This window comes from Ciconia boyciana, chromosome 4 (assembly GCF_034638445.1).
Source record: "Ciconia boyciana chromosome 4, ASM3463844v1, whole genome shotgun sequence".
In the NCBI taxonomy this organism is placed as follows: Eukaryota; Metazoa; Chordata; class Aves; order Ciconiiformes; family Ciconiidae; genus Ciconia; species Ciconia boyciana.
In genome coordinates this window covers 24,930,199-24,942,938 of record NC_132937.1, presented here as the reverse complement: position 1 = coordinate 24,942,938, position 12,740 = coordinate 24,930,199, and the positions used below count along the sequence as shown (strand labels likewise).

The 12,740-nt window shown below is 44.6% G+C and overlaps 1 protein-coding gene across 2 annotated transcripts; it reads left to right on the top strand.

The window, feature by feature from the left end:
• The first annotated feature begins 209 nt into the window (after positions 1-209).
• CAPSL (calcyphosine like) lies at positions 210-10,315 on the top strand. 2 transcript variants are annotated; one of them, XM_072860096.1, is made up of 4 exons: positions 210-409; positions 1,260-1,437; positions 2,314-2,523; positions 10,214-10,315. In XM_072860096.1, exons 1-4 carry the CDS (start codon positions 252-254, stop codon positions 10,313-10,315), a joined length of 648 nt encoding a protein of 215 aa, XP_072716197.1. In that variant the 5' UTR covers positions 210-251. The 2 variants fall into 2 exon arrangements, with proteins under 2 accessions (XP_072716197.1, XP_072716198.1); XM_072860097.1 differs by lacking the exon at positions 10,214-10,315 and adding an exon at positions 4,801-4,902.
• The last annotated feature ends 2,425 nt before the right edge of the window (positions 10,316-12,740 follow it).

Here is a 12,740-nt window from a genome sequence, read left to right as displayed (position 1 = left end):
AATTCTTACCCACACTTTCATATTTGCATCTGGGTTAATCACAGGGTGGTTGTCTGAGCTCTCCTTTCGGGGTTGGTGGCCCATATTGGCAATTTCCCCTTCAGATAGAAGAATATAAGGAAAAGGAAATAGAGGGTCAAAATAAGTCCTCATGAGAGAGTTGCCAGCACCTTGCAAGTGAGGGATTTGGGATGCTCCATGTACTAAGGCAGGTTTCAGCACTCTGCCCTGTGTATGTGAATCCACGCCGTATGAGTACTTTGGCCTTCCAGATGCCAGGCACAGCAAGGCATGACCGAGAGATGGCAATCCAGGCCAAAAGAAACCTGTCCAAAACCACCGACCCTGTAGAAAGACTTCGCCTGCAGTGTTTAGCAAGGGGGTCTGCAGGCATCAAAGGACTTAGCAGGTGAGTCTAAGAAGTCAAATCCATTATTCAGCCTAATAGTTTTAGCTGCAAGAGGCTCATGGGCTAAGCAGGTACCAAAACTTGAGTTTCCTGGTTCCAATGCAAATGCCACAACCCACAGAGCCTGGGCTTGGGGCTGCTGTGTTTTGGGAGACAGGACGGACCTGCTTGCCTGTTGAAGGACTGAGGACCGTGAATCCCTCAGAGGAAGGTGCTTCCTTGAGACCCACAACAAATCCTGCCAGGGAGAGGGGGGGAACATACAACATATCTCTCTCTTTGGTATTTTCTATAATTAACTGAAGTATCTCAATACTAGGCATTTTGTGCTTCCTTTCCTTTGGGGTGAGATTCCCTTGTGTGTAATGGTCTATTAGCTGTCCAGTCTATGGGAGGCGTCTAGACTGCTGCAGTTCCCCTGAGAGCGTGGGTCACCCCACCCCTAGGAAAGGGGAGCTGCATCACACCCTGAAACCCCTCCCAGGCCCCATAAACCAGAGAGGGACCCTAGGTGTCCAGCTGGAACTTCATCTCCATGGCCAACTTTTAGACGGCTCAATGTATAATGAATAGGAAGGCTCCTTCAGTTAAGGCAGCCTTCACCTCATTTAACTTCCTCTGTGTAATATTCAGGCACCCAATCTAAGCAAGTAATCTCTGCTGTCAGTAAGTGTGGGGGTTTTTTGTTGTTATTTTTTTCCTCCTTTTGTTTTTTTTTTTTCTCAGAAGACTATACAAAGGGGAAATGTTATCTCAATAAGGTGTCCCTGTGCTCCAGCACTGTGCTAAACTGCTGCAGCATTCTCCAAGTTTTCCTATGCATTCTCCTCAAATTGCACATTTTCCACAGAGTATTTCGGATTATGGATGATGACAACAGCAGGACCCTTGATTTCAAAGAGTTTGTGAAAGGATTAAATGATTATGCTATGATGATAGACAAGGAAGAAGCACAAGAGATTTTCCGGATATTTGATAAAGATGGCAGTGGAACAATTGATTTTGATGAATTTCTTGTTACACTGAGAGTAAGTCTGGGAATTTATGTTATTACTGCATTAAATGGAGAAAAAGCCTTGATTCGTCATTACCTGAACACAAAACACAGCACTTTTGTTCATCTTAGTAATTAGCAAAGTCTACAGCTCTATTTAGAAAGTCAGTAACTCTTGAGAAATTAAAATATTCTATTTCCATCTAAATATGCTAAAGGAGAAAATCACCCTAAACAATTCCTCTGTGGATGAGAGAGCTCAGAAGCCAACACGTCTCTGCAATTTATTGGCAAGGTGGCAAGGTGTAAGGCTCCTTGCGAATAGAATAGAATAGAATAGAATAGAATAGTTGCAAATAAATTGTTATAATGGGTTTTTCTATTAATTTCTGCCTTGATTTAGGTACCTAAAGTCCTGTATTGAAATCCAGGTACCTGTGTGGTTCAGCCCATTTATCTCACTTCTTTGTCCATCATTTTATGATCCATCTCCTTATGAACTAGTCCAGTGGTGGCTTTCTCTAATCAATCACAGTATGACTGATTTTGGTTGGAGCCTCTTTGCTCTGCTGAAGTCTAAACAATTAAGAAAGAAAATAATTAGTGCTTAGAGTAAATAGTAATTTCTTGTTAGAAATATTTAAAATGGGTAGAATAGAAAAGTGTTCTAGGTAGCATTTTCTCTTATTGTCCATTTACTATTGTATTGATAGACACTGAATAGTCTTGACCACACTGCTTTTTTGGTGATATATGGCCCTTCCTAGCTCATGGACAGTGTAGACTGTCAGCAGCTTGTTGTCCCAAGTGCCTTGAAATAGGTTTACTATTAACAACAGCAGCTACTTGAATGTGGAACTGGGCAAGTATTTGGCAGAAATAAAATGATTCTGTTAATATTTCTTTACAGCCTCCCATGTCGAATGCAAGAAAAGAGATCATCATGCAGGCATTTAGGAAGTTAGATAAGACTGGTGATGGTGTCATAACAATTGAAGACTTACGGGGGGTGTATAATGCAAAGCATCATCCGAAATACCAAAATGGAGACTGGACAGAAGATCAAGTTTTTAGGGCCTTTCTGGATAATTTTGATTCACCCTATGACAAAGATGGGAAGGTAAGTGGAACACCTGATGTCAAGCCATGAAATCACCATCTGACTCAGCATTTGACTTAAATTATTAAATGTGAGAGTGATCTCAGTACCAAACATGCATTTGTGTCACATTTATGGGGGACAGTAAAATGGATGCATAACCTCTGTGTAGGACTGTTGGTGCAGCTTGCTTACGCATTTGGAGGCAAAGGGGGTCTGCAGGAGGTGCAAGGTTAGATGTGAGATTGCTTGTAGCCTTAATGCTCTACTTCCATAGATTACTCTAAGTATATCTTCAGACTAACCCACATGATTGCTGATTTTCAAGATCCACATAAACTGGAGGATTTTTCACTTCTTAGGAGAATAAATACTATGATCCAGTTCAAAAGCAGGTTCTGTAACACGTGAAATACTTTATAGTTAGCACTTCTCCAGTGTGTGTAGTTACTAAGACACTTGGCTTGGAAATCAGTCCTTAACAGAGAGAGGTTTATCCACAGAGAGTTGGAGGGAGTGTGGGGCTGGGGGGCTGCCGCCAGCCATGTGCTCTGAGGAGCTACTAGCTGAGGCAGGGCTGGGAGCCCTTCCTGCCCTCCGCCTCGACTTTCTGGCGCAGGTGCAAAGCCTGGGCACCTTCTGTGATGGACTACTTATGCATCCGCTTTGTAACCACCTCCAAGCCAACCTGCTTTGTTTCCCCTCGTTATGTATCTGCAAACTTCTTTGGTCTGAACTTACACATGTCTGACCAACTCAGAGCAATTGTGGATCTCTGCTGTTCACATAGTGACATTCTCAGTCCGAGGTGTTGATAATAACAAACTAGATAGGGTTTCATCAGCGCATTGTGGAATGTCTTTAACACTTTGCACTTCTCAGGTTGCACCTGGGTTTTCATGGCTGCACTACACTGGTGATTCCTACCTGTCTAATAGCTGGCTACTACACCCAAATCTTCCACTTGCTTTGTTTCCAATAAGCAGGCTCTCAGTTTGTAGAGAGCTGATGGTTTTTGTTTCCCTTGGGCATGACTTTGCACTTGGTAGAGCTGAATTTCATCCCTTTTTCTGTTGTGTCATCCTCAGAGGAACCAGTTCTGTGAGTTGTCCCCTTCCTTCTCTGCAGCAGTGGTGGCGTCTAGCAAACCTCAAGCAAAATATTCCTGCTTTTTGTGCTGAGGTCATACATGAACACATTAAATGAGTCCCCAAAATGATTCTTGACAAGTTCAGTGCCTTGTATCTTATAAACACTGCAGTGTTTGACCTTACAGAAAAGTTACTCTGAGCACCTACCTCTTGTTCAGCAATCCTGACGTTAGCTACCTCTTGTTCAGCAATCCTGACGTTAGCCCACGCAGTTGCAGTTTCTTCTGGGAACTGACTGTGCCTTTCCTGTGCCTGAATCAGAGATCACTAATGACACTGGTATGAGCTGAACACGTAGAATGTTTTTAGCAGAAATGCCTCAAGGCTAAGCATCTGCTAGAAAGGTCCTCTTCACCATGATCTTGCTGGGTGCCTCTGAAACAGGCAGGGTCAGCAAAGCTTGTAATCAGTTCCTGATGGCAGGACAGTCTACAGTGTTCACTTCTCATTGTCACGTTTTACTTAGCTCTCAAATGCACAACGTGGTAGGAGCAGATATTTTTCTATGTGATGTTTATTCGAAGAATGACCTATACAGTTCAAGAGCTAAGGCATCACAAGAGACATGCACTGTTTCTATCTACTATCTGATTTTTTAAAAAATTATCATTTAAAAACTGATTCCACCCCAAAATACCCGTGAAAGAGATTCAAAACTCTTAGGTAGTTGAAAGAATGTTTGCTTCTTTAAGCAAGACCTGTTTAGAGCAATGATACTTTCTCTCTACTGAATGGATATAAAGCTCCTAGCTGTCTCTGGGTTGCACCAGAAACCCCATCCACTTTTATTAATAATAATGCAAAGAACCAGATTGTAGCATCCCTGGAAAAAAATGCATTAAAACATTTGTCTTCTTCGGCAGCACTGATTTTAACTTCAGTTCCTGGTAAGGTTAGTTTAACTCTGCATGTTTCATTTCCATCCAAGTGTTCCTGGAGAACAAGAGCTCTTATTTCTAGCAAAGAAGTGAATTTGTGCATATTTTCAGTGTCTTCATTCTTCCTGTTGGATTCCTTTTCACTAGCAACAATGTGAAATAGCAAGTGTTAAGTTTCATTTAGAGTTCTTCTCAAAGTGTGGTTTTGACTTACAGCATTAGAAAAAAAATAAAGGTTCATTTTCCTATTTTAAATCCTTCTGTCTCAGGTCACAACAGAAGAATTCATGAACTACTATGCAGGAGTCAGCGCTTCAATAGACACAGATGTCTATTTTATCATCATGATGAAGAATGCTTGGAAACTCTGATCATATGATTAAAGGAGCAAGACTTTATCTCCACCTTTTGTAGGTTTCCATGATTAAGTGTATGCACAACACCACACTCATTTTCCATAATAACAGCTTCCAGTAACTGTACCAATTACAGTCAATCTGCAGAAATAATTCCCAGATGCTTTGGTAGGCTCCCTCAGGGGATCGGAGCATAATCAGAGAGCAGATCTGGCATCCCATCACTCTGCAGATCTGTCCCTTTTCTCCCTGCACCCCTGACATGTCTTGTCTTTTCTGAGATGAGCTGCTCCTTTCTTCTCAGACATCCGCAGTAGGTCCCTCTGGCTCCTGAATGTATCCCCTCCTCCAGTGTTAGATACAGCTCTGTTAGAGGATACAAGAGGAGGAAACCAAAATATTCTGGAAGGGTGGTGGTCTGCAGCAGACTGTTATAAATGTGGCGAAGCCTGTCCCAGGAGGGTCAAGTAGCCCTCTCGCCTGTAGCACTGCAACATGTCTTGGCTTCTTGAGTCTCACTTGTGGGATGGAGCAACTGCTCAGCTCGCTGCTGGGAACACGTGAGTTCCCAGTGCCAGGAGGCTGGAGGGAGAAACAAATCAAGAAGGGGAGACACGGAGCAGAATAAATGCCAAACGCTCTTTAAAGCCCTGTTTTCTCCCTGGCTTACAACTTGGCATACAGGCATCTTTTCTGTGCATGCCATGCTTCAAACCTCCGTGGGCCCGCTTATAGCTTTTTCCCCCCTTTGATGTCTTTCTTTTTGTACTGTGAGATCATCTCACTAATATTTTTCTTTAAAGGGCATACGTGTGTTACAATATTTTCTTCTCACCGTTCCTGCGACATTTACTGGTCTGGTAGCTGTTGTCTGTACGTACCTACACTGAAAGCTGCTTACTACTTTTTGTGTTTATGCTGGTTTATGACCATGCTATGACTTCAGGGAACTTTCTGGGAACTTAAGAACTTGTAACTTTCTTGTCTTGTCATCTTCTGTTTCTGATGCTGAAAAAAGGATGGGAACCTGCCCTCCTGGTCGCATCAATGAGGCTGTCTCAGTTCTGAGATCTTCTGTCTTTCCCCATACAGAGAGTGGGGAAATGGTGCACAAAGGAAACTGGAGGGAAAAAAAAAAAGAAAAGAGAAGAGGGGGGCGTTGCTGTCTAATTATTCCTGCCTTGATTCCTTTTCCTTTTGTCTTCTTCTTTTTGCTTCTCTCATGTCGTTTTACTGCTCTCCCAAACTGAGATGCTGCTGCTTGTAGCAAAGAGTAAATGGCTTCTGTATGGCAGCATTTGATCCATTTCAGGCTGGCAGCCAGCTAAAAGCAGTATAAGTTTATAGACTGGACTTTCAAAAGAGCTTGACTGATGAAGTCTCGGCTCTTACTTAGCCTGGGCTGCTAACAGTTCAAACACTGAAGTCCTGAGTGCTTGCTGCTCTGGTCCTGTGCAAACTGCATTTGTTTTGTCCAGCTATGGTCTCAGTACAAGCAACAGCTGCTTGCAATTCCTTAGTAAAGGCTGTTCAAACTCAATTATTTTCTTTGACCTGTAAGCCTCCAGGAACTTGCATACTGGCTGACTCTGGAAACTGGTGGAAAGAGTCTCTTTATGATTGCCATCGATCATAAGAGGAACCTTTACTTACTGCGATGCTACTTAAGCGCCAACATACCTTATATGAAAAACAAACTTACTATCAAATAGAGGCTGTACATGTCCAGGCAGCTTGAGTAGAATCCATTTATTTCTCATTTATTAATTGGCTCCACAACAGGGTGCCATATTATCTGTCTCCTATGTTTCAAATTAAAAAAAAAGTCATATGAACAGACTGTGGGAATCACAAAATGAAAACACTATTTCCTTCTGGCACGCTATCTCATGTCTTCAGACCCCACAGCGATCTGTTGTGCTGACATTTAATCAAGTGCAGTGGAAGTTTTAATCTGAATAACTGTTACCAGTTTGTCTTTTCAGTGCTAATACTTTCCGATTTTACTTAATCCCAAATGCAATATAGCTTTTCAGAAGGGAGGAGTGGTACTGGAAGCAACTATGCTCTTTTAAAACCAGCAGAAGCTTTGTCACTGGCCTCTGGGAGCCTTAGCCGGAGCCTGTGGTGGCTGGGGAAAGCTCAGTGCTGCAGGGTGAGATTTCTGCATTGAGCGTGACTAACGGGGTTTTGTGTGGGGACCTGAAGGATGTGAGCCAGGAGAGCTCAAACCCTCTTGTCCTGGTGGGAGGGCTCAGCGCCCAGCCTGCAGATGAGAGCCGCATGCACCCCCGGTGTCCGAGCGGCCGCCGGCTCCTTGGGTCTCCCTGCGTGTGAACCTCATCGCTTGCTGGATACGTTTCTCAGCATCAGGAGGACATTTTTCACAGTGTAGTCATTTTGGAATTTGAACAGACCACATTTCCAAGGGCTGGCTTCAGATCCCTTCAAAGTCGGTGGCAAAGTTTCCGATCGCTTCTGTGGGAACAGAGTTGGTCCTGGAGCAACCTGAGTAAAAACTGGAAGCTGCAGAAAAGGTATAGTGCTTTCAGGAAAAAGAAATGATCTGGGAAAGAATAACATGTGATTTTTCACTTGTAATCAGATGCCGTAGAACACAAACTGGAATCTGTGCTGTAAGAAATATCATTTGATTAATACACGTGCAAATTCATGGAACAAACACAAGCATTGCATTGACTGCTAGGTAGGAAAACGTCTACGAGGAGACCTGCAGCCATAATGACACACTGGGCACACACACCTGAGATTCAGTGGAAGCACTTTGCAGAGGCTAAAGGCAAGTTAAAGGGATTTGAACCTGACATGAAGGAATATCAGGGCTAACAGCAGATGCCCAGAGCCGTCCTTTAGCACTTCACTGTCCCTGTCTGCTGGGGCTGCTACACTGCGATCTGGGAGAGCCAAAAATGAAGCTCAAGCGCCTGCGCTCAGCTGCAGGCTGCTGTGTGCTGGTTACAGACCCAGCAGATGCTGGAGATAGATGGTGATGCAGGCTGTCCTGCCAGTCTGTGGTTGCACAGCGCACACGGCAGATACTGGGAGATAGGTGGCAATGCACGCGATCGTATCTGGCGCTAGCATCAAGATTGTCAGATCTTGATCGGTGCTTCGTGTTTGAAGCACTATTTCTTCTTTCTGATTGTGCAACAGACGCTAAACAGGATGGCATAAACCATAGGAACATCTGAGTCTGCAGGGCTGTGGCCAATACCAGAGGCGAAGGTTTTGCCTGCACCTTGAGCTCCAGCCTGCCCCATGGCACAGCGCCTTGTCAGGGCTGAGCTCTGCCCGGCAGCGCCAGGAGCATGCTCCAAAAATGCTGGCGGAGCCCTGTGGTTGCTCATAGAGGGAAAAGGCTCCGTTATACCTCCCCCAAACTCTGCTCCGACCTCTGCCTGAGCCATCAGAGCATCCCTGTGACCCCAAGGCATGGGGGTGGAGAGGCAGGGGACAGCCTCTCACTCTGGTATGTTCCCCAGGGAAAGGTGGCACTCCTGCAGCATCCTGTACTGCATTTTGGTTTTGCCCCTTTTGTGCTTTTGTGGCTTCGTGTTTTTGTCCTGGAGGGGAAATTTTTGGCTTGATATGGTCCAGAAGTGTTGTTTGGCTCATGTTCTCTCCTGCAGCATAAATTTCTGGTTCAAGCAACTGGGTTTTAATGCAAACCCCACTCGCTGGCATATATTCTTGAAATTAGACCACAAGGTATATTCACTGATCTGATTCATTTTGTTGGTCTCCTGGCACAAAGCTGTCTTGGCAGAAGCAGATGGAAGCAGCTGAGGTTTTTGCAGATGAAACCACCTGCGCACATAGCTGCATGAAAGCCGACTTGCCTTTATGTAACGGCTTTTACACGGTACTGCCGCAAACCTCTGCAGCCGCGTGGGCAGAGCAGAGCTTTGCCATCCCAGAGCTGGGCTCCCAGCCTCTGCTGTCACTGGCTGGCAGAAGGAGCGAGCCTGGTCATTTTGGTTATTTTGCCTCCCAGCTCCTGTCCTCCGCACCAGGAGCAGCAGCAGCACACTCAGCTTTCCCTGGGAAAACAGATAACGCCAAGAGCAACCTGCCGCCATTGGCAGCTGCCCACTTTCTGTGACTTTCGCTATGATTATAGCCCATCCTGTTTCTCTAGAATTCCTTTCTCAGAGGAGGAAAGGATGAGCAGAAAGCACATTTCCTGGTGGGCTGTACTTAATACCAAGGCCTCAGGTGGCTGACAGCAGCCTCGGTATTTGAAGCAGCCCCCGGCCATACTGGTTTGCTCCAGCTGAATTTGAAGTCTCCGTGATTTCAAAGCGAGCATTGGTTTCGGCTCTAGCACCTCTTAGCTCTCACACCAACAGAGGCTGCAGGAGGCGGGAGCGCTGTAGGATGCAAAAGCTTCAGCTCACTGGTTTGCAGCTGACCCCGGGTACGGCAGCCCCGTCTCTGCTGAAACCTGGACCTGGCTTCCTCCCAGCTTACAACGTTGCTGTTGGTCCCCACGGGAGCTGCAGCTGAAGAATGGGGATGGGATCCAGACTTTGTTGAACGTCTTGGCAAGTAAGAAAAACGAGAAAGAAAGGCAGTGCAATGTTTTGTGAAAGTTAACTCAAGCCTGGTTTTCTGTGGAAAAGCAGAGGTTGTGGTAAAATGTGAGCAGTGTTTATTTTCCAGAGATAAATCTGCTCTTTTTTCGTAGAAAACATGATATTTTTGCCAAAAGCTGCAATTTATTTTTTTTTCTTTCAACTGATGCTTTAGCATTAAAAATTTACTGATTTTTTTTTTTTTAGCTTATGTACATTTTCTGGAAAAAAATTGCAGATTTCTTTAGAGAAGCTCTGACTTTGTGGCATAAATTTATTCCTTTAGACATTTCCACCAATGCATTTCTGCTTTTTTTCTCATTTTTTTTTGGTTGACTAACCTCTGGGGCTTCTTACCTTCATTTGGTGATGGTGCTAATGTTGGACTAATCTATGTCATTGTGACATCTAAGTTATGCACTCAATATTTACCAATAACTGGAGTAACTTTTCTTTTATTCATTTTCCAAGGGCATAGCAACCGCTCTGTCTCCCAGTGCAGGAAGCTCATTCCATTGATCTCAGGGTCATTGGACCAAACACTGTGTGAGAGCATGCTGCAGCAACACATCCTAATGGCAGATTAGCACAGTCTGACCTAAAAATCAGACTTCTCTGGAAGATGCAAAAGAATTATTTGCAAAATATGTCAATGTGTTACATAAACATCTTGCTTTGGGTCACGGTATGTAGCCATCACACATTGTAAGCACTGTTTTTCTCATTCTTAGGTTACAAAAGAAGAATTTTTGAACTACTACTCTGGAGTTAGTGCTTCTGTGGACAGTGATGCCTACTTCATTTTGATGATGAAGAAATCCTGGAAACTGTGACTTTTGCTTTCATTTGCCCCAGCTTCTTTGGAACCAGAGACTATAAAGACGTGAAACACTGTTTAGTTTGTTGCGGATTTGATTTTTTTCCCCAGTTCCCATCTGAGCGACGTTTTTAGAGCTGCATGATTTGATGACATCAGCAAGTATCCCAGTGCTGGCCTCTGACGTGTGGCTTCATGTTTCAACAGGTGGCGCTTAAAAGCCAAGGAATAGCCAGCCTTAGGTCTGAAACCTAGAGCTGCCGAGTGAGCAAAGGGATGGGGTAGTCCGTATAAATTAGCAGTTGCATTTCCTGGCATCATCAGTTGTTTTCTTGTGTGTCTATACATTAGATTTGTTTTGCCAATGTCCTGTTACACACAGGAGTGCTAATTGGGAGGCTTCATGATCACAGTAATAAGGAACTGTTTGACCCTAAAATAATTCTTCACAGAGATGGTAAGTCTCCTTTATGTTACATTTCAGCTGGTTTTAGAGGATAGCTTCAGAAACCCACAACCAAAGAGATAAGTAACTTGAGCCAAAAGCATGTTGATGAAAAACCTGCTGCTATTCCCCGGTAGGGCTGCAGCACTGCAGTACTGCTGTATAAATACAGGCCTTCAAGTCAATAAACACTTTTGCTAAGAAGCCTAGAAGCGGCTGAACTCCTGCCCTGCAGAAATAACCTGCCAGCATCGCCAGGTCCCTTGCTGCCAGGAGGGATGGCTTCATGGTCAGCTTGTGCCTGCCTAAAACTGCCCCAAATTCAGCCACGTGTTCCTGTGGCAGTGGTGGCCGGGCCACCCCTTCACTGTTTATTTCATGGCCCAGACTTCACTGCACATCACATGCATTTAACCATCTCTTCGCCCTGGCAGAAACAGTTCCTCTGCCTCCCCACACTTAGCTGGTCTTCTACCACCCCACTGACACACACAGCATTTTTGTGTGTTTTATCAGCCTGTCTAATGAACATGCACAAGAGGAGGAGATGTGGTAAACAAACTAATAAATTCAGCAGGGAACAAGTATTGCCCTGGGACGCAATTAACATTTTTCAGCATCATTAAAATTAGACTGTGACTCAGTGTTATAACTGACAAAAGACATTGCATTTCACGGATTAGCGTTTATGTTTGCATAGCCCAGATGAGCTGGGACATGTTTGCATAGCCCAGATGAGCTGTGCATAGATGAGCGGAGAAACAAAGAAGGGAGAGCGGCTGTGCTGTTCCACAAGCACAGGAGAGGTGGCGGAACCTGACGGTTACGTGCGGAGGGAGGAGCGGGCAGCTCCAGGCACGGTGTCATAAGGCAGCTACATAGAAACCAGGGTCACCAAGCTCTTCTTGTGTGTGCAGCTGAGTATGAGCACAGGAAGCAGGTTATGCTGAAGTAAAGAAGGTGCATGGAGTATGTGAAAGCTGAGCTATATCCCTGTGCGGATGTTGAGTCAGATGGGAATTTGTGAACAGCTATGGGAGAAACTCTGTCTTGTAGAGTAAGGAAACTACTCGGTCCTGACCCGGTGAAGTATTGTCAAGGCATAGCTGTGGCTGTATCTTCATATATGTACTACACATCTAAAAGCTGGCCATAGACCAGAAGTGCTTGTGGTGCTTCTTGCTTTGGTGCATATTTGGATCTCTTTTTTTCCAAAAGGAAGCTAAAAGTTTTTATATCTGTATACACCCATCAAATTTAGGTTGATGGCTATAAAATCGCATATGATTTTCAGGGATGCTGATACTAGGACTGCTCAAATATTGGTATTCAGCACCTGCAAAATAGTCAGGGACCAATTTTTCCAAAAGATTTACCTCCCACAGTTCAGGCCAGATTGTCAAAGCTGAAGGAGACTGTTAGCTTCTGCATGCTTCAGAGCAGCCTAATCCACAGAGTTATCTCGGAGGAGCTTAGCACCTGTGAAAGTTCAGCCTGACAGGACTTTACTGAGCACCTCTGTAATGACCCAGTTGTTGGCATTGGCTTGGTAGCAGTTGGATGTGGTCCAAAGAACAGGTTTCATGGCTGCTTCTGGGAGCCAGGGTCCTTTAGAAACCTTAATGCTAACCTTTAACCCCCCTTGATTTGGCTGTGCTCGCCGATGCTCTCCTGGACGGATACTCTTCTGGATAGGCTTCATCATATGCCCAGGTGCACACCTGGAATAAAGTAACCCCCATGTATGGCATGATTTAGCCTATATCCTCCACTAAGAAAAGCTACATTGGGATTAACATAATGAACAAAAAGCTGCTCTGTTTTCTATCAGTTGCATATTTTTCAGCATTCAGCATTGTAATAACAAAGTACCATCTCTGAGGACACAGCCTAAACAAGACTTTGCCTTACTGTACGCATGCCTACGCTATCGCAAGCCTGAGGGTTTTTTCTTTTCTGGTACTCGTGGTGTGGACTCACGGCTGCATGTCAGGGC

What these genes read in the sequence shown, in the direction of transcription:
- CAPSL (XM_072860096.1), top strand. Translation starts at nt 252, where the DNA reads ATGAGTACTTTGGCCTTCCAGATGCCAGGCACAGCAAGGCATGACCGA. An exon ending in GGCATCAAAGGACTTAGCAG is followed by an intron (nt 410 to 1,259) that starts GTGAGTCTAAGA and finishes CATTTTCCACAG; the next exon opens with AGTATTTCGGATTATGGATG. An exon ending in CCTATGACAAAGATGGGAAG is followed by an intron (nt 2,524 to 10,213) that starts GTAAGTGGAACA and finishes TCTCATTCTTAG; the next exon opens with GTTACAAAAGAAGAATTTTT.